This window comes from Marmota monax, unplaced genomic scaffold (assembly GCF_021218885.2).
Source record: "Marmota monax isolate L192 unplaced genomic scaffold, Marmota_monax_Labrador192_F-V1.1 WCK01_AAM20220418_F8-fsc00011, whole genome shotgun sequence".
Classification (NCBI taxonomy): domain Eukaryota; kingdom Metazoa; phylum Chordata; class Mammalia; order Rodentia; family Sciuridae; genus Marmota; species Marmota monax.
Genome location: NW_026693082.1, coordinates 22,054,270 through 22,081,920, shown reverse-complemented (window position 1 = coordinate 22,081,920; position 27,651 = coordinate 22,054,270). Strand labels below are relative to the sequence as shown.

At 36.7% G+C, this 27,651-nt stretch overlaps 1 protein-coding gene across 12 annotated transcripts in view; it reads right to left on the bottom strand.

Moving 5' to 3' along the window:
* The window catches only part of Tsc22d1 (TSC22 domain family member 1), a 115,656-nt gene extending 88,502 nt beyond the window's left edge, over positions 1-27,154 (bottom strand). For 3 of the 12 annotated variants that reach the window (XR_006853892.2, XR_006853893.2, XR_006853894.2), the window contains exon 1: positions 23,124-26,395. Coding sequence is in view for 7 of the 12 variants with exons in the window: in XM_046454311.2 (XP_046310267.1) it covers positions 23,124-26,035 (2,912 nt within the window). In the remaining 5 variants the exon portion in view is untranslated. Of the gene's footprint in view, positions 1-23,123; positions 26,398-26,417; positions 26,609-26,660 lie in introns of those variants that run through there. The other 9 variants (XR_009227776.1, XM_058582592.1, XM_046454314.2 and 6 more) reach the window with 7 other exon arrangements.
* Between the last annotated feature and the right edge of the window lie 497 nt (positions 27,155-27,651).

Below are 27,651 nucleotides of genomic sequence, written 5' to 3'. Positions count from 1 at the left end.
TACTTTCATGGATCAATCTCTTTTGGATTCACTTCTAGGATTAATTTTTTAGTATGGTCAGCAGAAACTTCAAAGGTATTATCCTTAGATGACTGATGTGTCAGCAAAATCACAATACCTATTACAGAGTTTCTAAAGTTCTATATCAGACTTAAAAGAAAACAAACCAGATTACTGCAAGAACACTCAATTTCAAAATTTCAATTTCAAAAAATAAGAGATCTTGCCATAAAACACAACAAACAGAGCTTCCTTAGAATTAGTTAGCCAAGTTATTACATGGAGAAAAATATCTTCAAACCACAAATAATATATGTATTATCAAGTGAAATATACCTTAAAAAATAAAAATAAATAAGGGCAAAAACCTGGAACTTAAAGGACTGCTCAGCATTATGAGGATGCATACTTCATCATGGAAAGCAATTTCCTAAAGAGAAGGAAGTTGTAATGAAAAATGGAAAACCTAACCAGTAGAATGTTTTAAGACCCCGATATCTAACAAATTCCCTTATAAATACATTTTCCCATCTTTTGGAAAAGATACCATCTAAAAATGGTATTTGGATTCAATGATACTTGAGTGTCATGTTTTGTTGAAATAAAAGCAATAAATTGCTAACCAAAATGTGTCTTCAGGCTCCATACTAAGATACAAGGCAAAGTAAAATAAATTTTTTAAAAACCCACAATACTTATTTTTAAAGCAGTTAATGTGCTATGGAATAAAAGATAAAAAGGCAATGTCAAAGTCAATTAAGACTAAAGCACAAAAATCCTTAAATTTGTCTGACTCCTTCCAATGAAAGAGGTTTGCATATTTGACAAAGATTTACTGAAAGTAATTTTAAGAAAATCTCTCAATTACCCTAACAAATATTTTTGATAAATGGTCTATTCATTACCTCTTACTTCTCTAGCATCTTCTTTGCCTATTTATTTTCAGAATATGAAATACTTGGCTCTGTTCTTATGAAGGCCAGCATGACGTATATAAAAGTTATTTTAAAAGGTTTCCTTTTTTTACTGTATTTTTTATTCTTGGGTTGTGCTGCATTCATAATGAGTACACTCAGAAAAAATGAATCTAAGACTACAGTGTTTACATTAATTCTTTTGGGATCTTTATCCATTTATGATAAGAAAAATTATTTATCAGTCAATAACAAAACATAAAAGATGCTAAAGAATTACATTTAAAAGGTTCTGATCAAGCAAGAATCATCAGTGGATGCCAAAGTAAGGTGTGGAAGTATAATGATAAACAGAATATTTACACTGTCTCAAAATATACCCCCACCCACATTTGTTAATTACAAAAGGGAAACTAGTATGTTTTTCCTTCCTTCCTTCCTTTTTTTTTTTTTTTTTTGGCACCAGGGATTGAATTTAGGAGCACTCAACCATTGAGCCACATACCCAGCCCTATTTTGTATTTTATTTAGAGACAGGGTCTCATAGAGTTGCTTAGCGCCTCACTTTTTGCTGAGGGATGGCATTGAACTCACAATCCTTCTACCTCATCCAGAGCCACTGAGAAAAGTAGTATTTTAACAGTTCAGAAACCTGGCAGAGAGATACCTTCTTAACCAAATGATCAAGATAACAACACCACAAATTGGACATATGGACAGTACGTATCTCCTGATACGATACACTCTGAAGATACAGCATCCCTACCATGGAATTCTTGCCAAAAATGCATATTCTCAATCTGATTATGAGAAAACATCAGACACACACAAAAACTGAGGGTCAACCTAACAAGTCAGTACTCTAAAGTGTCAAGATCATGAAAGGCAAAAAAAGAATAAAGAACTAGCCTAAAACTTGAAGAAAGCTAAGGAAACAGGACATGACTATACAATGAGATACTAGTTGGAATCCTGGACTAGAAAAAGATCATTTAGTAGACAATGCCAAATTCAAACCAGTGTATCAATTAGTATTAATTTCTTAATTTCTACATTTGTACTACAGTTATTTAGACAAAGCTGGGTGATAGTTTAAAGGAAGTCTATGTGCTGTTTTTTTTAAGTTTTATAAGTCTTAACACCTATAGAACATCTACTGAGAAGAAACATAATTTTTTATTTTTCAAAACATGATTTTTTTATTTGGATGAAAAGTTTAGCGCAATCTTTCCTTAAAAACTAATCCTGGGGTATGGTTCAGTGGTAGAGTGCTTGCCTAGCATGTGTGAGGCACTGTGTTTGATTCTCAGCACTGCATATAAATAAATAAAAAGTTTATCGTCAACTAAAAAAATGAATTAAAAAAAAAAAACTAATCCTGGGCTGGGGATGTGGCTCAGTGGTAGAGTGCTTGCCTAGCATGTGTGAGGAAATAGAAATAGATTCGATTCTCAGCACCACGTAAAAATAAACAAAACAAAGCTATTAAAAAAAACTAATCATAATGGAAAAGATAGCATTTACATTATGTTCTATACTAATTTCAGAAAATTTATCATATGCTAATAGGCTTCTTTTTCTTTGGCAAAAGTTCTCTACACTGAAAACTTATTCAGAAGAAATTATGTGGAAGCTCAAAAGAAAAAAATGTCTCCACAAATAGAAAAACCAAATTACGTTTATGATAATAGTAAATATAGAAATTAACTATAGATTATAGCAAGAATATGACAGAACAGGTGAATAAAACTTAAAAAGTTTTTCCAACTTACATTATGTATGAATTTTTATTTCTACATTATTAAAAATGAAAACTTTCTGATGGTTTTCCTTTAAAATTTCCATAGGAAATAGTTTTATGCTATAAGTATTCATTATTTTGTTTTAAACTAAAACTCAAAAAATGAAACTCCCAAATAATTTGCATTTTCTCATAAAGTTGGTTTAAATATTCATGACTTTTTATTTTAAAATATTTATTGAGAGCTCAATATATCCCAAGTGATGGATTAAACATTTTATATATGCTGACTCACTCAATCCTCACAATAACCCTATAATATATGCAGTATTATTAGCATCATCACAACTTCACTAAAAGGAAACTAAGGCACAAAGTAATGAAGATCACACATCTAGAAAGTTGAAGAAATTCAAAACTAGTTTGACTACAGAATCCTGAGTATAATTAATATATATACATTTCCAAATCATATCATTTTGATTAACAATTAAGCACTTCTTTTTAAATTCTTAGTATATGATGAAAATGCTAGAATAAATACATTGTTTTAAGTAGAATCTGAAATTCTTTCCTTCTATCTCATTAAACAGATCAGTTGACACTTTCAGAATAATGGCTTTGCCATTTCTTTCAACCTATCCAAGTTTGACAAGGCAATAAAATTTGGAAATAAAATGTAACAAAATTTAACAATTTAGTATCAGGAAAATAAACAATCTAGTAAGAGATGTTTCAAGTGAACCTGAAAAGCTTACATCTGAAAGTACGTGAAAATAGTAATAAGAAAACCACCTCATTTTAAAATATCTACAAAAAGAAAGATACTGAACTTTTTTTTTCAAACCAGGATCTAGTTTGTTTACTAATATAAAGATTAATTTTTTAAATGTAGGAGAATGTTATAAAGATTAATAAATTTTATTGTCTTAATGTAAATATAATCATAGTGTAAGTCATCATTTCTGTTATAATTACAATAATAATCTGGAAATAATAAATTGGATTGAAAGACAACTCCGACATCCAGAAAAGTCTTCAGTTTGTTCCAGAATAAATAACATTATATATGAAGGCTGTGGTTAACCTAAATTGTAATATATTTTAATTATTATTTTGATTATTCTATCACATATCTACTTCTTATTCTGTGTATAAAGATCAAAAGAATGTTATCAATTTCCTCATCTTAATTTGAGCCTAAGGGGGAAAAAAATCAATATAAATGATATTAGCACTTAATATACTAGATAAGAATAGATGCTTTCTACTTGGTACTTTCCTTTAATCAATAAAATAGAACACATGTCTTAAATAACAAAGTTATTTACAAATGCATCTTTTAGTTTATTCTATTGTAATTTTGTAGCAATTGAGCCTCAGGTGACAAAGAAGGTGATAAAAATGTCAGGCTGAGAGAGTGCATCCTGAACCTTAGAAAACACGTCAGCAAACTATCAGAAATTAAGAAATCCTGTGTCTCTCAACTATGTAACAGGTAGTTAATTTCTACATGACAATGAGACTACAAATCAGAATTATTACAAATTTCCAACTTTATATTCCAAATTTAAATCCTGCAGAAACTTAATCCTGGTGTCTGCACTAACTATTCACAGTTCTCATAGCTGTTTCTACTTTCCAAACATTTCAGGAAAAAATTTTTGATAGTTACAATCCATGTCTGAAAGGGAAAATACTGCCAAAAAAGAAATGGTGAAAACATATAAAGAAAACAGATCATTACCACCAAACTAACAACTTAAGAAATATGATTTAATGTAAGAAAGACATGGAGTTCAGTTAACATTGCACTGCGGCTATCAGAAAAACTGTACAATTCACAACTGATTACGGTGTAAGCCCTTTCAAGCGCCAATACAAGGAGAACTCAGATTCTTTTCTTTGCTTTTTTTTTTTTTTTTTTTTTTTTTTTTTTTACTTAAAGACAGGATCTCATTGAGTTACTTATGGCCTTGCTAAGTTGCTGAGACTGGCTTTGAACTCATGATCCTCCTGCCTCAGCCTTCTGAGCTGCTGTGATTAGGGTGTGAATCACAGAGCTCAGCTCACATTCTTAACAATCAAAGATCTTCACATGTGGATATGCTTCCACTGAAAAATGAGCCTAATATATTTTCCTTCACAGGTTTTAGTAAGTCACTGATTAGTCAGATATAATGCCATATTTATGGTATTTCTAATGAGGGAAAAAAAAAAAAAACTCTTTTCATTCCTCTTCAAAATTTGAATTGAGCTAGTACTTTTACAACTTCTGTAGTTTTATGATAGCTCATCTTAAAAGACATTCCCAAATAAGCCAAGAATTCCTTCCATAATTACCAGTACATATTCAGAAACATCTCAAATAATCATCATTTTCACCTGTAATAAATATTTTAGTCCCCATAGGACTAATTTTTCAATTTTTCTCCTCAGATTTTGACATACCCTTGTGTACTCCTCTCATAATCCATTTCTTAAATGTACTCCTCTCATAATCCATTTCTTAAATAAGCATACATAACAAATAAATAGTAGACAAAGAAGATTCAACTGGCTCCTTTATAAGCTAATGATAACAAGATTTAACTGTCTAACATAAGAAACACAGAAAGTGAAGTTAGTAGAACATTCTATACTGGTGACAATTGGAGCATAAAACAAACTTGGATTTAGTTTCCCTATCTTAGAATAATTTATCATGTTAAACTAGTTCCTTCTAACCTATTTACAGATTTCCCTCAGGAATATACTATCACATATAAAGTCTATCCCTAACAACTACAAACCATTTACAAAGACAGGGCCAATTAGCTATGCCTGCAAATATGTCAATGCTGTACTTTTCAAAACATGTTTCTAAATGTCTGCCAGATGTCTGCTTGGTACACTCTCATATGATAACAATTATACTTTTACTTCTAATATGAACTATACACTTACAAAATACAGGGAGGTAAACAGAAAAGGAACTGTTATAGTGAAATAACAAATGTAAAGATGGGCTCAATTGAGGCCTGCCATCACTTGACTACATGACTCAGGACATTTCATATATAAAATGAAATAAATTAACATTTCCCAATGTGTGTTTTAAGGAACACTAGTTCTCTGAGTCAGAAATAGCTGTTATGTGATGAAAAAGTAGGAGTCAACAAAATAAAATTGTCTGTGTCTTTGCAGAATCTCTTAGTCTTCAATAAACTAATGTGTCAACCTCAAAGATAATGCATAATAATTCCTGAGCTCTAGAACATTTTTCCCCCTTGAAGAACCAGTATTACAGAAATACCAGTTTTGAAACTTTATACTCAATTTCAAAATCCAGTTCAATGAATTTTTGAAATTTAAATACCAGATACTGACTCATTATCTTATTAAAAACAAACTGATTAATCCCATTCATTCTAAGGAGATAGTTTTCAGTCCCATATGGGACTAAGCATCGAACAGATGGTCTTCAAGGCATTATGCCCATCTAAAACAATCTTTAGAATGAAAATGTTTGAAAATCACTTGATTCAGGCAATGGTTCTATTCTGAAACATTAACAAACTGCTATGTGACACTCTTCTAAGTACCCTGTTCCCCATTAAGAAAAAGAGGAAAGGTATAAACTTTTGTTTTTTGAATTTAAAAATTTCAAAGTAATTTTCAAATAGATATAGTACAGCCCCAGCAGCATGGAATTTGGCAAAAGAATTAATTCCTAATACCTCCACTGTATGTAATGAATTCACTTTTCTTTTATGCATCTTGAATGATGGTCCTAGATATATCTATTTTTAAGTGAGAAAGTAGCCACTCTTTTTCTATGCAGATTAATTATCTTATGGAATTCCAGCTAAGAAAGGCTATATAAAAATATCACAAAGACACAGAATCACTCATTTAGGAGTCTTTGAACATTTAGGCAATCTTTCCATTTAATTTATGGTGCTGAAGAAAAGAACCACTCTTCTTTAACACAATAAGAGCAGCCACCATTGACAGGAACTACCAAGAATAACTGAACTAAGTGAATTACACATCTTGTCTCTTTTGATCCTCCCAAATAGTGCAAGGGGGTAGTATTCCCACATAACAGATAAGGAAATCAGGCTAGAAAGTTTAACTCGTTTACGAAGGCCACACAATGAAGAGGTAGAAGAAATAAGATTATACCAGGTCTGACAGCAAAGCTAATGCTTATTAAATTCTACCTCATTATGCTCTATGCTCATTAATCTACAGCTTGGTTCAATCAATTAATCTGGATAAGCTATTATATATGCCATATACTGAGTAATAATTATAACTTAATTTGGATTATTCAGAAGGCATACCAAGATCTTATGATGTTTCTTCAAGGTATTAAAACTTTGAAGGCCAAAACCATGTCCTTTTTTTTTGTATCCTCAGTACCTCTCGTAAGTACTGGGTATATAACATTCATTCAATAAATATTTCCAGAATAAATACTCCATCACAGTAACAGAAAATAGCAGAAGTATTATAAATAGTCTTCCAGACTAACAAACAATTTCTTGAATTAATTCAGGTGCTTTTGCTAAAATAATTTATATTGATAAATTTATAGTCGCTGAGGGACTATACCAATTGTTTAACAAATTATCAATCCACCTCTTTCCTTTCTGCTGCTTTTAAGATCTTCTACTCCCTTTCTACTTCTCTTAGTTTTTCTGCCCTACTCATATGTTCAGCTTTTAAAAGAGTAAGAGTATTTAAGTCCCATATTCATAAGCTCAATATAGCACAATTTGAATTTGTTAGGCCAAAGTATCCACCTGTTAAAAGCTTTTGTTTTTACATATTGGAACAACTTCTAATAAGCCACTTGTAGATGATCCTCAGACTAAGAATCAGACTAGAACTAGAAAGATTACTGAAATTCTTAAAAAAAAAAAAAAAAAAAAAAAAAACCAACAAAGTGAGTCTCAGCCTGCCCATTTTGCAAAAGGTAACTCAGTTAAAACAGTCTCACTTTTCTGCAACTGCCTGTGTATTGAGGAGAATAGCAATTTTAGGTTGTCGAAAACAAACTCAATAAATACAATGTTAGAAATGCAATCAACTTGTATCAGAAGTTAAAAAAAAATTTACTGGCTTTTGGCTATTTTATATTAGTGGAAAGTAAAAATTATTAAACATGTAAATAAGACATACCATATTACTATTAAATGATAAGCAAAGCTACTATATCTTTTAAGATAGATTTTTTTTTTTTTTTGCATTATAGTTAACAGAAAAGATCTAACTGCTTCTTTCAATAACCTCAATGTTTATAAATGAATCAGGAAAAACAATGAAAATGAAAGAAAGGAGCTCTACTGTAAAAATCTAGAATAGAATACCTGATGCAATTATCTTAGAGAAAAAAAATAAATAAATTTACCCTTCCAGGATAATGAGCAAAAAGTCAAGGCAAATCCTATTTTTCAACTGAATATTAAAGCATTCATATAAATTAGCACTTTCTTGTTCCAATAACAAGCATGTGATGTGAATAAAAACTGTAACAACTCAAAATTAAAGATCTGAGTCATAAAATGTGCTATTATGATTCAACTAATTAAAGGTTTTTTTTTGGGGGGGGGGATTTTTTTTTCCCCCCTGGAGATTGAATCCAGGGCCTTATGCATGTGAGGCAAGCACTCTTACCAACTGAGCTATTTCCCCCAGCCAAGGTTTCTGCTTTTTAAAATATTTTAATGTAATTTGACGACACCAAGCTTAAAGAAAATGTCTTAAGTATGGACAGCTTATGATAAAAACTGAGACCAACAGAAGGCTACTAACCTGATTTATTGATAGTTCATGTCATAAAACTGGGGTCCTTACAGTTATCTATTCTTCTTGAACTTGATTCTATTTCAGCAAATTCTCCAAATTTAAAGTTTACACTTAAACAATAAATTTGGAAATTTAACCATCTGGGGGTATAAACTGCCTAGAAAATGTACTAAGAAAACAAATTATAATTGAAATTAAAAAATCATCACCAGAAACATCAATCACCAGAGAACTCTATAAAATAGCACCCCAAGGAATTACTGAAGACTATAGGGTCAAATACCTCCATGCTCTTAGGGTAAAGACTACTTATCAATGGACATGGGATATCTGCAAAAGGTAGTCAAAAGTGCAAGCTTAAGAATCAAACTGCCTAATGAAATACTAATACAGCTCCACCACTTAGTAGTTATGTAACCAAATCATCTTAACTTCACTTTAAAACTATAAAAGAAATCTTAGAAACATCCCCTCTTAGGCCTCTCAGGTCCCACATGAATTTATTATTAATCTTAGTATAAATTTACAAAAGGAGTCAATCTGGTTGCTAATTCAAATACTATACAACTTCAATAAGCATTAAATGTTTTCCTTAAAAAAATCAGTATGTGATATCATGGGTTTTCATTATTATGAGTTCCAGGGAAATAGATAAAAGTAGAAAACCAGTATGGCATATTATAAATTCTCATTACCATATTCTCATTCTGAACCCACCCTTCCTGCATGGAACCTCAAAATTCATCAAATTCCTAATAATAGAATATATCAGTTGTACAAATACACATTTCGATGTCATTTCGGGAAATAACTGATATTTGGTGGATTCCCATGGAAGAAAATAATACACAATGAAGATGAACAGTTTGGGAATCGGCCAAATCCATTATTTCAAGATTTTACAAAAAACTAGAGCAACAACTAAAAACATGGCACCTTGCTTGTTTCTAAAAGAAAAATGTAGGTAAATTATAGCTCCCCCATCTCAAAAAAAGCCTGAAAAGAGGAAAAGGAAAGAGTCAGTGGATGGGTTATCAGCATCTGAGCAGTTCAGAACACTATAATCAAGCAAAAAAGATAACTTACAAAGCAGCACATTTTTTAAAATAAATTTACTTACTACAATAACTTAAAAGTTAGCTGAACACCAGTTTCAAAAAGCAACAGTTTTTCCCTTTAAAACATGGGACTACTTCCTCAACAAAAAGAATAGCTGTCAAAAAATACCATAACAAAATTATATAGAAAACACAATCAAGAAAACAAAATTAATGTAATATTAAGCATCAATAAAAACTTCCTTAGAAGAAATTGGGTTGTCTGTCCAGTTCTCTAAAAAGGATTAAAAACATGAGAGACATCAGTTTCCCTTGATATAGTTTTTGATTTAATATGCTAAAAATGGCAATTTCAAAGAAAATAATTATAACAAAGTATCTACGTCAGAAACTACCTACAAAATCCTATGCAGAACAGGTAATAAACGATAGGTCATTTATTCATCAGAAACTTAACTAAAAATAAAAATCATGGTTAATAATTACTTAAAATTAGAGCTGGGTACAGTGTCACACACATGTAATCCCAGCTACCTGGGAAGCTGTGCCAGGAATATTGTTAAGTTTGAGGCCAGCCTGGGGAACAAAGGAAGACTTCATCTCAATTAATAATATTAAATCATAGCATCTATTAGGGATGTCTAATTTTACTGTTGAATATTACTACAAATATTCTTTGTAATTTCTGTAGGTAGAAATCTAGCTTTTATTTATAATATACATTTATAAATATCCGATGGAATAACCTTACTACCTTAAAAGCTAGGAAAATGTGAAGCATTTGTCATATTTAGAATGGGAAAAATACAATACAGACAAGTGAAGTGATTCATCTATGGTTAAATGCTACTGTGGAGGAAAATACAACTAAAACAGTTTCTTCATACTTATCCATGGCTCGGTAATTAACATTATTGGAATTTATTCTTGATATCCATACATCCTGGAAAGAACAAACCAAACATCATCTAGCTTTCAACTAGTAAACATTCAATAGCATACAGTTCTTTGAAGTGTCCTTAAAGTGTCTAACACCTAACTTCATATCAGACTATATATGCTACTAGTTTCCTGATGTCACCTAAAGTACTTCAGAATTCCATTTCTTTTCCCTCTCATCATCTTTATCCCTAAGATGATAAGCTAGCAAATGTAAGACAAATGTTAAAAAAGAAAAAAGAAAGTTCAGAAAAGGATCAGAGAAATGCTATGCAAAAAAATGGCAGGGGGGAGAGCAAGAGGTTCCACACAGCTTTATTTTGAGACAGCAATTTCAAGCCATTTTATTTTCCTCCTCCTTTTGCAGTGCTAGGGACTGAACCCAGGACCTCATACATCCTAGGCCAGCAATCTACCACTAAGCTACATCCCTAGCCCCTTAAGCACTTTTTGAGGCCCTTATTTTCCAGAGCTGTGCTCCAACGAATTAGGTTAACAGCGTTTAACCTCTAGATAAGAACAATGTTACCGCCTGTGAACTGGTTCCTTACCCTTTACTTTCCTTAATGAGGCCAAAGTCACCAATTCAAACCATTACCTCAGATTCAACAAAGTGAATGTGCCTCCATGTCCATCACTGACTGAGGAAAAAGGATTTACTGAGTTTCTCATACCCCATTCTCCATTCCAGAAAGGAAGCAAATGAGGCATTCCATATAGAACTAGATTTTTCCTAAAACACAGCACTGCTCAGGCCATTACATAGCACAAAACAAAGGAACCAATCTCCATTCCATGATTCCATGTACAATAAAGTCCAGACCTCTCAATCTTACCTCTAAGGCTTTTGTTTTCCCTCCCTTTCCTCACCACTGTTAGGGACTGAACCCACAGCTTCATGCATGTTAACCAAGTACCCTACCAGAGAACTACATAGGCTTTTCGAAGTTAGCCTTATACTTCGTATTCCATCTCCCACTAACTTAGATGATGTCTTATATTCTTTCCTGTAAACACTCCTTATACTTTTTTTTTTTTGTTTTCTCACTACAATAACTTACTAATCCTCGGTGCTATCAAACTTTACTCTCAAATGTCTCCTCCCCAAGCATGTGATCCTAAACCTTCTCTGACTCTCAATATTGCTCTACTAGTATCTCTCCTAACTTATCACTTCCTACTTTGTCGTACTTTTCCCATGTATTGAATTTCCATCCCAAGTCATTCCTTAAAATATTTAAAGCAGCTTACAGAGAAATGTTTTAAAATAAAATTTAGAAAGTACATTCCTTTCTGCATAACTTAAGATATGCACATATAGATCCTTATGTTTTTAAAATAACAAAGTGAAAAAAACGCATTTATGAAGAAAGAAATAAAAGTTTTATGGTACTGTAAGTATCAATAAAATTATCAATTCACCCACATTTTAATGATAATTTAATACTTCCATATTTCAAATAATTTGAGATCTACATTACTTCCTTTGTGGTAGACCTAGGAATTCCTAGTGAATAGTTAGAAATAATACCTCCCCTTTTCCCTTCCTAGGAGAGACTGGCAATTACAATCTATTTACTGTACTCCCTCAGTGTCCACGGGAGTTGTAGGACCCTACTGCAGATACCAAGACCTGAGTATCTACATTCAGCCCACACACACCTCCTGGATACTCCAAATCATGTCTAGCTTATTTGTAATACCTAATAAAATGTAAATGATATGTAAATAGTTGCTATACTGCATAGCAGGTAAGTGCATTGTTCTTGTGGAGCTTATATACTTGAGTATACAAATAAGCCTAACATCACCTTATGAACTACAAGAACAAGTATTTTGAGAATATAATGACTTCAGAAATATCTGTATGCTACAGTTTGAATTTGGTTTTCCCCTCCAAAACTCATGTTGAAATCTGATGACCAGTATGACAGTGTTGAGAAGCAGAAACTCTAAGAGTGATGAGATCAGATCATGAAGAAAGATTAATGCCTTTCTCCCTGGTTAGTTATCACAAGAATAGGTTGTTACAAAGTAAAACTGCCCCTCCTGTTTTACCCCTTTGTACCTGTTTGCCCTTCTGCTTTCCACCATGAGTTGAAGCAGCACCAGGCCCTCACCAGCAGTTGTTGATCTTAGATTTCCCAGACTTCAGGCCCATGAGTCCAAACCCCCCCCCCCCTTCTCTTTATAAATTACCCAGTCTCGGGTATTCTACCACAGTAACAGAGAATAGTTTAAGTTCACTTCAGTTCCCAGTGCTTCCCAAAGCACTTAAACTGACTTAAGGAAACAGAACATCCTGGTTCTGATCATATGCTACAGAGACAAAAGAGCAAAGTCATTATGAGCACAGACTCCAGAATAAGAATGCTTGGATTTAAATCCCAGCTCCTACTTAATAGCTATGTGACTTTGAATAAGATACTTAATCACTTTATCCTCAGTTTCCTCACCTATAAAATGGTGATAATAATGATACAACTAATAAGGATGCTCTGAAAATTAAATAGGTTAATATATATAAATGCTTAGAACAATTTGGAGAATAGCAAGCAATATCATTTTCGACCATTTTATTCTTTATTATCACTATTCCTACTACTTTTACTATTGCTAAATTGTTAATAGTCTACAAACAAGTTAAACGGCACATAGCACCTAGTAGGAACTTGTCATTTAATTATAGACTGAATAAACAAACCTGAGTCTCTTCTTCTATCAAACTTGAACAAAAATATCCTATCAACTTCAAGACTGCTGGGACTCAAGAGGACATAATCTACTTCAAAATGTTTTGTTAAAAAACAATCCAGAGAAATCATGCAAAACTAGTGTTATTATTACCAGAACTAAAAATATACATGTGTAATAGAGCAAATTACATATGTATATACATCTAGATAGTATTTCAACCATGTTTATACCTCTGAAGCATACCTAACTAGTCAGTATGCTATGTTACCCTGTGAATACACTCAAAAAGACTTAAAGGAATCATATAACTAGATGAGGTGAGAATTAAGTTTTATCAACAATCAGCAATTTTATAAATCAAACTATAATTCACTCAAAAAAGAATACACAGGAATATACACAGGACATCAAAAGTTCCTCAACCTAAGTAGTCAGCTGATATTACAAAAACAATCTAGAAAGCCTGGAAAAACAAGATGCTAGCTATCTCATCTGTCTTAACTACATGAAGTTCAGAGGAACCCTTCACTCTATGGTTCCATGGATTAAGCCAATACCACGCACCATGATCTAAAATTAATCCTTAAAAAAAAATTGAGTCATAATAAACCTCCCAATCAGCTATTTTATACCAAGCTACCAGATTTAATCCTAACATGTCCACAAACAAGACTCTCAGAACTAGCCTCTGATGATAGCTGCATGACAATATCATTTTCCCTTCTGTTTTAACTATTCCAACCTTAAAAGTGAAGTTTAGTATCCAAAGATAATCAATAAAGTTTAGTGGTAATTCTGATCACCTTTTTCATGATACTTTTGTAAAATACCTAACTTACTAGTTTAACAAGTTACTAAAATGACCATAAGTAAAACAGAATTCAAAAAATTTAAACAATTACTGAATGTTTAACTAAACTGTTAAAAAAAATTTAAGTTTTATTTTACAAGATTAAGTATTTATAGTTTTAATAAATTTTATTATCAACAGCTGAAACTGCATCAAAGGACTCCCAAGGTAGTACTTAAGATATTTAAGAATCATTATGTTTAGAATATATTAATAAATATAAACAGTAATGAAAAAAGTCATTATGTGAAATGGCTACAGTCAAAAGCAGAAAGATTACTAATTCCAATCTTTAAATAAATGAATTTCTAATTTCATTCAGGTTAAAGAAATTTTATCGGCATAAGCATAAATAAATAAAAAATAAATATAAAACAAAATTCTTATTAAAAATATCCAACTAAGCATCATTTTTTTTTTTTGGCTCACAAACAGCAAAAAATAAATCAATTTATTCTCAGTCATCTCTATTAAAGGGGAAAATGATGGTATTATAGGATCATTTATAAAGAACTTATCTTTCAAAAGATTGGGATAATCTTTTTAAAGGGATGTTTCCCTTGCTTTTCTTTTTGTTGGATGTTTCCCTGATTTTCTTATGACAATAGTAACAATTATTTTCTTTATTAATCCAGGTTTTGCTGAGTATCTACTATATATTAAGCACTGGCATAGGTTTTGGGCCTGTAGTAGCAAAGCAAACATCCCGATTCATGCAGCTGAAAATAATCAGATATCGCAAAAAAAAAAAAAAAAAAAAAAAAAAAAAAAAAAAAAACACACTACAAATATTACTATTACAAATAGTAATAGCATTAAAAAGGAAAAGAATAAGGAACCTTTAATGTGAACCTAAGTTTGAATTGCTATATCCTGAGTCTTCTCAAAAAGTGATAGTTAAGCTTTAAACAGGAATGGGAGATGGCATAGGGGAATGTCCTGGCTAATGAACAGCATGTATAAAGATCTAGGAGGAGGCAAGGTGAGCAGCTTTCTGAAAAAAAGTCAAGAGCAACTGGACTGTAGAATGGAGAAAAATGGCACAATATGAAAACAGGAATAAACAGAAATAGAAGGTAATTACCTTGAAACAAATGGCAAGCCTTCAAGGGGACTTGAGCAAGTGAGTTACATGGAAGAGATTTCCACTCTACGCCTATCATTTTCAGCCAGCTGTGGTGGCACACACCTACACTAGTGACTCAGAAGAATCACAAGTTCAAGGTCAGTCCAGGCAACTTAGCAAGATACTTTCTCAAAAATGTGGGAGAGGAAAAAAAAAAAGGCTGGGGATAGCTCAGTGGTAAAGCACCCCTAGGCTCAATCTCCCAATTAAAAATATATTTCATTCTATCATTCTGACAGCAACATACTATATTACTATAACAATTCTAATGCTAATTATATTAGAAAAAGGCAAAATGTATGTAGCCGACTTGATGAAGAAGCTATTACACGCATATGTGCACACAGTACTTTTAAGTGAGAGCTACTGTTACCCCAGACTAGAGTTGTGGCAGTAGGGATGGAAGAAAGGTAAATTCAAGATGAATTTGAAGAAATGGTCAGACTATGGAAGTTGAGGTAAAGAGGTTATGAAGAATGACTCTCGGGTTTCTAAAGTGAAATCTGATGTTCAAAATAAAGACAACTAGCCCAGGGTATCAGCACATGACTGTAATCCCAGCTACACCCAAGGCTGAGGCAAGCTGGGGCCAGACTGAACAACACAAGTCCCTCAAAATAAAATAGAAAGAGAGAGGGAGAGAGAGAAATGAAGACTAAAGCAGAATACGTGATGGGTTAGGTAATTAAGGGATAAATTTACTACCTGTTGAGAGTGAGAGGCTGAGGAGAATGTGGAGATGTTTAAAAGACAGATGACTGTAAATCCAAAGGTAAGAAGAAAAGGCTAGACTAGTGGCATGCATTCAGGAGTCCACAGTATTAAGATCCTCTTTAAAGCTTTGGGAACAGGGAAAAGATAGTATGTGGGAAGAGGACTCAGACATTCAAAGAAACTATTAGTTTCTGAGAGAGAAGAAGCTGAAAGAGACTAAAGAGAAGTGGCCAGAAAAGTGGGGAAAAAACAAAGAAGGTTATTACAGAAAGTGAAAGAATTTTCAAGAAGGAACTAAAGTCAATTATGCCTAATGACTCTACTAAAAAAAAAAAAATCAAGTAAGAATTCTTGGTCAAAAAGAGAGGTAAAGAAGAAATGGTGGGGAGGAAGGCATTCAAGCACTTGTGAGACTAGGAAACTACTCAATCTAGACTCTCAAACTCAGTACAAATTAACCTTTTCAAATAGTGTAAAGATGCTTTTAACATTTCCTCTCATATAGCTGTTTTAATGAACCATAAAGCATATTATACCATGACATATACAAGCTTAACAACAGTAACAGAGCAAAAACCAACCACCAGGGTTCTGATACTGCAGCATCAGAACAGGTTATGCTTTGTAGTTTCATATTTTTAAACTTTCTAAACAATAAACAACATCTACTTGTTTTGAGAGTCTGAAGCCAATGTTTAAAAACAATGAATTTACATTACTAGAAAATTTAAATGATTTTCCTAAAAGGACAATTTTCATACAAATTTCAAAATAACATGTCCAAATTAACTTGACATTTGACTGCCTGCTGCAGGCACTCCACTGTGATAACTTTACCCACCCACTTTTTTTTCTGAACAAGAGTTTATAGGAAAACATAATGTCCCATGACAACTCCATCATTTATATTAAAGCAATTAAGCCTGCTCTTTTTTTTTCAAGTTCAACCACTCTAATATTATTTATGGTCAACAGCCTTCTTGCTGGCTTTATTAGTAGTAGTAGAAATGGCACTAAATTCTGAATTGGAAAGATGGCTTTGAACTTTAGCTCAGCTTTATTGGTATATACTCAACCTCAGACAACTCACTTGGCCTCTCTAATACACTCAGTAAATTTCATTATTCACTAGTAAAATAAGAAAAAAAAAACTTAATTTACAAGGCTGAGTGTTTCAGTATAACATTTACTGAATCTAACACTGTTAATCATCTATGAATAGAATACTGAGTTATGCACTATCCTTATTAATGATGGATTTAGCTAAGCAATTCCACTGTTAAAATTCATGTATACTACTCATTATAGATCACATCTTAGTGCAATAGCTTTATTAAGATTAGATCATTATTTACATTTAATAGCACAGCATTCTACCACTGAAACAGATGTGTAACAATAGTAAACATACATCTCCTTTTTTTGTTTTTCCCACCGTTTCCCCCCAAAAGCTCCACTAAAACAGAAAAGGAGTTTTTAAAGGGGTGGGGAACAAGAGCAACAAAAATTTAGAAGCTGGAAAACAGATGGTTGAGTGACAAATGACTTAGCAAACACTAGAAAATGAAATCTTCAGCAAACAGTGGAGAAAACCAAGAACAAACCCAATTTATACTGCAAAATCCCCCAAAGGCTCAGGAATTAGCAGTATCACATTCATAGGAAACAGGATGTGGGTAGGGGAAAGGGTCCTAAAATAAGGAAGATTGTAACCAACCCCACAGATAGCAACTTTTTCTCCCAACTCAAAACAAACAAAAAACCCCAAAGTATATTGTCTAAAGAAAATAAAACACAAGATCTCAGGACCAAGAAAGCCTGGCAAAGGTAGGAGACTATACTGAAAGCAAGGTTAAGTGAAGAAATGTATTTTGGGATGCTAAGACTCCCTAAAAATTTTTACTCCATTTCTCCTTAAACCCCTCCCTCCACTACCACCAAAAATGCTTGAAGACAGGCCTTCATTTCCAGGCAAGATCAGGAAAGTCTTCTTACAACCATCTAATCAATTAGGAGGAAATACATGCATGATATCAGGAATCCCTCAACCAAATGGCCCAGCCAGGTTACCATAGAGTGAAACCAACAATTGACAAGCCTCGCTAAGCCTAAGAATTTCCAACCAGTATTTTAATTCTTTACTCTTACACACAGTTACCAGCTATCCAAAGATAAAGATCAAAGTAAAAAAGAAAAACAAACTCTGGAGAAAACAGACCACACAGAAAACTAAAAACAAAACAAAACAAAAAGAGCACTAATATTTATATACTCAGAAAGCTAAGAAAAAGTTACTATCCTTATCAAACCAGAACAATACACAAAAATAAACAAATACCAACAACAACAAAAAAGCTCTTGGAAATTAAATATATAATAAGAAAAATGAGAACTCAATAGAAATAGAGCAAGACAGAAAATCTGAAGACCAGTCAAGAAGGCCCACTGAATAAGTTTAAGAAAATGGAAGAAAGAAAAATGGAAAGTAATCAACAATTCTCATCAAGAAAAAGTCCCAGAACTAAAAGATGTTTCCATACTGAAAAAACACGTATCAAATACTCAGCAGCACCACACAAATGAACATAGACCCATGAAAGACCCACATGGTAAAATTTCTGAACAGAAACAAAGTCTTAAGAGCTTTCACAAATTTATTAAATGAGGATAGAGGGGAAAAAAATGGAAAAAGGAAAACACACAGGTCACATACAACAGATGAGAAATAAAAATGGCTTTAGGTTTCTCAAAAGCAATTTGCATGTTAGAAAGCAACAGTACAAAACTATAAGATAATTTTCCCACCTAGTATTCTTTACCTAACCAAAGAACTAAACAAGTGTCGGAGTATACAGAAGCCATTTTAAAACATCAAGTAAATCAAGAATGAAGACAACACTGGTCACTGGAGAACAGGAATCAAACACAGGAGAAAGTGAAGGGAATCCTACAATACTTGTATACCAAGCCTAGAAAGCAATCAGTCCAGAATGGAGGTTATGAGAAAGACCTCCTCAGGAAAATGAAATTGGTAACAATACCTGATGTCGACATTAAGACATCTAATAAAATGTAGAATTAGTGATAAATACAGAGAAAAACTAAGTGGGGGGCGGGGGGGAGGCAGTTGCCTCCAGCCACTTCACTGCAGTTTACAAGCAGCATGGAAAATTTCTCATCACCTCTCTAGTCCTCTTACACTTAAGCACTTGCACACACCAAGAATTACCAGATGTTTGAGGAAGCAAGGTAGAGCCCAAACCATACAAAAGTGGAGGAGTGGGGCAACTTGGAGAAAACAGATTATACTGATAAATATAAACTCAGGAGGGGAGAACTCCCTAACATTTCCACATTCTACATACGTGGGGATAGGGTAGGAAGAGGGAAGCAACCACAGGACATTTTCTGGATGAGAAAAGTAGTCATCTTTTACAAAAATATTGAATAATCAAGAGTGATATAATATTGGAAAGAAGCAGCCTTTATAAGAAGAATTACCAACTGGGCATATCTTCATTTTCTATCCAAGAAGTAAGAAAGTCAAAAGCAAAGCAAGGAGTATTTAATTTAACAAACACTCATTTAGGTCATTGAAAGTCAGAAAAAATTCTAAGGGTTTTCCAAATTCATTTAATTCTTATAACAACTCTGAGACATACTACTTTACAAAATGAGAAAACTGAGGCACACAGAGTTTAAGAGACCCAAAGTTACATAAAACTAATCAATGACAGGGGAAGGATCAAACCTAGAAGGTCTAATTCTGGAGTCTCCATGCTCCTAACCATCAAGCTATGTTGCGTATCTACTAAACAAGCATATTAGAGAGTAGGAGGTAATATCACAATAATCTAAAAGAGGTAAAAGTGCTTCTAGGAAAGGAAATTGGGGAAGTAAGCGAGCAGAAGCTCTTTCATTTATTTATTTTGGATAACCACGTAAACTATTTGTTTCAACTGCACATATATATCTTTTAAAAAAACTTTAAACAAAGGGTTTTAACTGATGCTATGTAGGCAAAATACATATTATAGGTAAGAAAACATTCATTCCTTTTTAATAAATATTTGAAGACCTACTATAAATTGAGTACTGTATTTAGAAAATATACATCAATTCACCTCAAGGAACAATAAAGAAGTTAGGGAGTCATTTTATTTATTTTAATCCATTCTGCATAAATTATTATGCACCTACATCTCTAACAGTGTGCTTAAGATGACAATATAAACTTTATATCACGATTGGAAAAGCAGAGAAAGGTCTGCTCATTAATTTGTTCAAGAAATATTTAGTACCTGCCCTTAAGGAACTACTCTTATGGGAAAGACTGGTAAACAATTATAATCGAATGTATACAGGGCTTAAATAGAGGAACATTAAAAAGTGCTAAGGAAACAACATCTCCTGGGGAAAGAATCCTTCAGAGAAAATACCTGAGTTGAATCTTGAAGGGTGAACAGTAGTTTGACCAATTTCACATAAGAGGCTATGTAACAAATCACAAAACACAAAATACTATATATCAGAGCGAAATAACTACATTTTCCCATTCTTGTAAAGAGAATGGTTCACATTAAAAGCTAAGAGAAGTCAAGACCTTTGCAATGAGAGTGACTTTTTGAAGATCAGGCATTTGTACAAGTGTGTAATCCCAGTGACTTGGGGAGTCTGAAGCAGGAGGATCACAAGTCTGAGGCCAGCCTCAATAACTTAGTGAGATCCTGTCTCAAAATAAAAAATAAAAAGGGACAGGGATGTAGCTCAGTGGTAGAATGACCCTGCATTCAATCCCCAGTACAAAAAGAAAGATGTTTTGAAAGATACATAATCTTAATGCCTTGACTGATTTTTCTAAAATCTTACAGCAGCCAACTAAAAACACTTTCCACATGTCTACTGAACATTTTAACATCTAAGTGTTAGAGTATTATTACAAAAGATGATTAGAGAACAACCACTCTCATTTGTTCTACTACCAAAAATTTATAATTAGCATTATAATACTAAAATGATAATGTACCCTTTTTCCCATGACTGACTAAAGGTGACAAAGCTAAAACATGCAAGTGACACAAATCCTCTTCCCAGGGCAAATTTAAATAAAATAACACATGTTTTTCCAAACTATAGCAATAAAAAAATTATCTGGAATGACACAATAAAAAAGGCATATGCATATACACCCACACACACTTTTATAAAATCCTGTCTGACCTTATAGGTTTTTAAAGGTGAAACACTGATTTTATAGAATTTGAAGGATATCTTTGAAACAAGTTTTCCAGTTTTGATGACTCAACTTAGATAAACTAACAAAAGTTCAAATACATAGTAAATTCAAAATGAGTACATTCTGAAAACAACTTGTTACTTTAGGCCAATATTTCATCACATTTCTTCTTGTCTCTTTCTACTATTCCAAACTTTTTTACATAATTTGTCCCTAATTAATCTATATCTCAGTTAACATCTAGCAAATAATTTTGTGCTCATATTTTAAACCAGGACTGTATCCCCAGAGGGGGGGAAAAACTAGTTTAAAGCAGCATCCTTTGACTTGGTGTGGAACATCAGGTTTTGGAAATCCCTATCATTGCCCTATGAACAGTAGGGAAAGACAAGAAAGTCAAGGCAGGAGATCACAAAGGGGAATTAACAAAATTATAGCAGGTTTGAAATCATAATGTGTGGTTGTCTTTCATTTCTCTAAATTTAGCATGTATACAAAATACCTGTTTCTATAGGAGCTTCGCCTAGATCACGTCCTTTTTATCTATCCAACATTAATAATTGGGGTAAATCTTTAAATTAAAATTATGATGAGAATCAGAATGATAAAGATAAAACTGAAGATTAAACAATAACTATAAGAGAACTATTAAGGAAATACCTATCTTTTAAAGTACAAGGATGCAGAATACATTTGGTTAATAACAAGATTTTAATTATATGACAATTAGAAGAAAAAATCTTGAAAGATAAGATTTTTAATTTGTTTCAATTAACCATGTCTTTACAACTTTTTTAAACTAAAAAAAGAAAACCTCAAACATTGGGCCTTTTTTTCTTTTTCTTAAATTAATTGCTTGACTGTCCCAAAGTGAACCCCACAAATAAATGTATAGAAATATAAATGCTTCAACTGGTTTGATGGAATTGCAATCTCAAAACCCTCCAACTAATACTAAAATAATTAAATATCTTGCATGCTTACTCAAAATTCCAGTGAAAATAGTCTTTTCATAACTCTTATGATATTTGGATCAAGGTTAGTCACAGACTGACATATTTGTGAAAAGAACATTCCTTTAAAAAAAAAAAAACAAAAAACAAGTAGGTCTTAAAGCACTGTAGAAATATGAAAGACTTCATGAATTTTCCAGCCAGTGAGCTTCAGATAAAATTTTATTCGTGTTACTAGCACATTATTTCTAATCTAATCAAAAAATGCTGGTTTAATAATGTATTTTAGGTTTTGTGCATTTTAATTTTTGGTAATGGAACAGGTGGATATTAGTAGAACATCTTATTTTCATGTCTGTATAAATTCAATCCTGCAAGACTTATTCTTTAAAATGGCTACCACCTTGATCTACTATGCAAAAGGAAAAATGTACAGCATACTATCATCAAAGATAAATTGAGTTATTTTGAGAGTGTATGCCTTCCTCCTCCAAAAAAACACTTAAGATTCCCATTACTTTTCTGTTCTGATAAAGTGACCATTAAGTTTACAAAAGCTGGTCAATTACAGTATGTGGGCAATCTATATAACCCAGATTAGGTCATCTTTCCTACAGTGTCTGACTAGGAAAAGCAGGTAACAGTATCTTTCACAGTCTAAGATCAAACACTGTGGAACTGAAAAAGGGCTGCCTAGTAAGGGAGAACAAATGTGGTAACACCAAAGAGATGATCACAAGGATTTTAGTGACTCAAAAGAATAATTACGTGGGTTAACAGAATTTAGCCTTTTTTTTCATAATTAATCTTCTAAAAAGCATTTTATAAATAATAAAAACCACTTGGTGCCCCAAAATCTATTTAATGTGAATACATGCTCAACCTAACTATTCTGACGAATTTTATTTATATATTACTATTTCCTATCCACTCTGAAATCATTCCATAACACTCCTGCTCTATAAAACTTACCATGAGTATGCATTTTCACCCAAACTAAAAACAATATAACACCTTACATTAATTTTGTGCATACATATTTCTACCAAATAGATTAATTTCGAGTTTGTTGAACATCTGCAGAAATATGGCATCTTACCTCTCATCCTCGCCATCCACCAGGGGTGTCGTCAGCGGTAGCACCTTCAACGGGAAAAGAGAAGCAGAGGCTGCTAGGCTGCTGCTACTCCCATCTGAAACTGCTGACACTCCCCCACTGTCACCACTGATAGTCTGAGGTAAGCCAACTAAGGAGGGCTCCGCTGTGCGCCTGGCATCTTCGATTTGGCTTCCAATTGCCTGAGCTAATGATTGTGTAGAGAACTGAGTAGAACTTATTGGTATCTGTTGTGCCAAAGGCAAATTTATATTAGTCGCTATCAAGGGAGGTTGACTAACACTTTGAACCAAATTACCATTTTGGGTAGCAGGGGCTTGTGCTATATTCTGTGATGGAACCAAGTTTGTTGGGGCAGAAGGCATTCCAGAAAGACCAGTTGAACTAACCTGATTTGTAACAGAAATACTACTAGCAGAGGGCAAAGGACCAACTGCGGGCAACTGCTGTGAAACCACTCCTTGAGCTATTGGTTCTACTCCTTGTGGCTGAGGAGGCACAGTTAACAAGGTACTCTGGGGTGCAATAACCAATTGTTGAGGAAGGCTTGAAGCACTAGTTTGAACTCCCTGATGAATAATCCCAGTTTGAGCAGGTGGAACTACTTGTGAAGATGGAGGAGCACCTTGCTGAATAACTGAAGGTGTAACCTGGGTAGAGGGCTGCTGCTGCACTGCAGTAGGTATGTTTGCCTGTTGACCAATATTTGCAATTTGAGTGCCAGTAGGTACAGCAGACACTGCTGTTTGAGCCTGGCCAACAGGCTGGCCAGATGCCCCTGCAGGTTGTGCTTGGACTGCTGTGGACTGGACTGGCAGTTGGATACCCTGGGGCTGAGCCACAGGAATCACTGCTGCTCCTGTCCCCACTCCTGCAGAACTGGACTGCCCAGAGGACATTGCTGTTTGAAGAACTGGCTGCTGCTGTACATATTCTGGAGTAGGATTTTGAGTCACTGATTGAACATGGCCTGGGGCCATTTGTGTAGAAACCATTGGTTGTTGTTGTCCATACTGTAATTGTTGGGGTGGTGCCCCTGGAAGGGGAGTTTGCACTGGAGGAGCCGTCTGAGAATATGGCAGTTGGGGTTGAGCCAAACTGGAAATGGAAGGCTGCTGACCTAAAGCTGAAGTTACACCAACCACATTTACAGATGATGGCTGAATACCAGTTGCAGCATTGATAGTGGCTTGCAGAGGTACTGGTTGAAGACCCTGCTTTTGTTGATAGCTCAGTTCTTGAGATTGTAACTGTACTTGTGACATCTGTGACTGAGAAATACTCTGTGGTATACTAACTGCTGAAATACTCTGTGGACCAGTGCTACTGAAATCCATCTGTTGGAGGGCCACACCTTGAAGAGCTGGTTGTGGTGGTGGTGGTTGTTGTTGCTGCTGCTGCTGCACCATCACAGCAGGGGCTCCCATCTCTCCACTGCCCACACTCTCTGTGTAGTGACTCAGTGTGCTGACACTACTGCTCACTGAACTCCCACTAGTGCTCTCCCTCTCAGAAGTCACTTCTGTCGGGTTTTGTTTTACAGTCTCCACCACTTTATTTACCACCACACCTTCTGTAGCAGGTACAGCATTTTCTTTTTCATAGAATTCAGTGCAAGTCCATCTACCTTTTTTAAAAGGCTCAGAAGTGGAATCTAACTTCACAACTCTGAACCTTGATGTGTTAACTGTTGGTTGTTGCTGCTGCTGACTTGAAGCCAATCCCACAGTCATCCCTGCAGCTGCATTAGGAACACTGTTAACAACAGTGGAGGAAGAAACAGTACCATTGCCCATGCCACTCAAGATACTCACGTTAACACCACTGGAAACTCCAGGCCCAACACTTACACTAGCAGCACTAGGAATATTGCTTGTACTTATATTAGCATTACCAAGCATGCTGCTTGTCACATTAGGATTGAAACTACTCACAGCAGCAATGTTAACATTACTCATTGTATTAGCGCCAGTAACAGAATTTATACCTATACCGCCTGTAGTACTTGGTGCACGGATATTAGTCATTACAGATGCAGGTGAGCCACTCGATGATACAGCAGAAGCTGGTGCAACTGGCATAACACCATCAGAGCTTCCAGTTGTAGAGAGTTTTCTGGACACTGGGCTTGAGGGTGGCCCTCCAGGAATGGATGCACTGGCCACAGCAGCATGGGATGGATGATGGTGCCCATGGTGAAGGTGGTGCCCATGATGAATATGATGGTGGTGATGAAGGTGGTGTGGATGAGCATTCCCATTGATCACAACATTCTGTTGTGGAAGGTGAGGCAAATGAGGCTGGGGAAGGTGGGGCTGGTTGGGAGAGACTGCCCCAGGTGTCTCAGCTTCCTGGAAGTTATTCAGAGTCTCTTCTGAGGAGCTGCGTTCTGGCTCCCCTAAGTCAGTAGCCCTGGAAAGTGACACATCAAGGATTTCGGAAGAAGAGAGATCTTCCGTGTGGGATTCATCCAGATCGTCATAGCTCTCAGTGTCCTCTGCTATACTGTTGTTAGAGCTGATACTGGCAGAGATCTGAGCTGGAGTAACGCTAGTTATCTGGAAGCCACTTTTCTTTTTCATCTGAGTTCCGCCTGGAGCAAGAGGCTGTGCCTGCAGCTGAGCCTGAGAAAGGAGGTTCAGGCTTTGTGGAGGCGGAGGCTGTGGTCCCGACGTGGAAGATGCTGCAGGAGGCGGCGGCTGGAGCAGCGACGGAGGCGGAAAATCCTCAGAAGTGGTGGCAGCACTACCAACGCTGGTACCTGCTGCATTGAGAGCAGAGGCGCTGCCACTACCGCTGCCCCTTCGAGGGAACATTGCCGGGTGCGCCATCTTCCTAGCACTAATGTCTGCAGCGGCGGCCGCCGCGGCGGTGGACTCAGGCGGCTGGTGCATTGTTGGGTACCAGGGGGCGGAGGAGGCGAGTGCAATTTCCTTCTGCACCGTAATCTCTGTATTCAAAACGCCAGAGAAGAAAACGGGACCTGACGCTCCTCCCGGCGCGATTCCTCCTTCTCCTCCTTCTCCTCCTCCTCCTCCTCAGCCGAAAGCGCCGGCCGCTTCTGCCTCCGAGGGCGAGCTTCGGGAAGGGAGGATGAACGAGGGTGAACAGGGCGGCCGGGGACCCGAAGGGGGGGCCCCCTTCAGTCCTCCGCCATTCACTCTCCCCTCTAGTCTCACACCCCCCTTTATATTCCGCTTCACGTGGGTGCGGGGCAGGAGGGAGGGGGAGCCCGGGAGGGGAGGGGAGGGGGGGAGAAAAGCAAGAAATGCCCACCTTCTTTGGCCAACTCCGAAGCCACCTCAGCCCCCTCCTCCCGCCGCGGCGGCGGCCGCTGCAAAGCCCTCCCGGTCACACTGCACGAAGGCAGAGCGGAGCGAGTGTCGCCTTGCTCTCGCCACCCCCGGCGCCGCTGCCGCCGGCGAGCCCCGAGCTCAGTGTCGCTCAAACCTCCCTCTCCGGCCCAGCCGGCCCCGCTCAGCCCGGCCCCGCTCAGCCCTCCCCCCGCGCCCCGCGGACCCTTTCAAACCCCCTGGGCTCGCGGCGGCTGCTCCGGGAGAAAACGCTGGCCGCGGCTGGGGCCGGAGCGGCGCGGCTGTGAGTGGGGAGGCGGCGGGACGCCCGGTACGGAAAGCCCAGCAACGAGGCGCTGGCGGGCGCGCAGAGACGCCGGGTCCTCGCGGAGCACGACCGGGGCGCAGCGACGGCGGTGGCAGCGAGAGCCCAGGGACCGCTCCATCACTGGCAGCCATGGAGCCCGAGCATTTTCCTCCCTCAGGGCAGGCGCCTCGGCTCGGCACTCGTCCTCGGGGAGGAAGGGGCCGGCGCCCGAGCCTCCCCGGAGGGCGGCGGGACGTGCGCGGGAGCGGACGGTGCGAGCCTCTCTCGTCCTCTTCTCCGCTGCCGGCTCGTCACCCTGCTGCTCCCGCGGCCGAACGGGAGGGGGCCGCGGGCGGCGGCGGCGGCGGCGGCTCCTCTCTCGGCGGCGTTGGTGGCCAGACGGGCTGGTGCAGCGACTGCAGCCGACGCCGTTCAAAGGAACGAGAGGTGGGGTTGGTCGGTGTCGGCAGAAGGGGCGGGGGAGTGGGTGGGTGCCGAGGGAGGGTGTCGGGTGGGGTGGGGGCTGTGGTGGTTGTTACTAGTGCTCTTCTCCAGCTCCACCGTATCCCCCAGCCTCTCGCGGCTTCGGGAGAGGAGGGACCAGCGCCCGAGCGCAGGAGGAGGAGGGGCGACCGCCGGCGAAGAGGCGGCGGCGGCGGCGGCGGCAGCGAAGGGGGGAGGGGACAGGCGGAGGAGACGAAGGGAAGATGGCGTCTGCGCATGCGCTCAGGCGCCGCAGACATAAAGCCGGGTCCGGCAGGGAAGGAGGCGGCGGGTCTTCGGACCCTGCCGAGCGCCGGATCTTTTCACGGAAATTGCCGAAGGCTAGCGGAGGCGCCGACGCCGGGGGCGGTGGGGGAGGGGAACTTCACCGAGGGAGCGGATCCGGGTCGCACCTTGTGATTCTGCC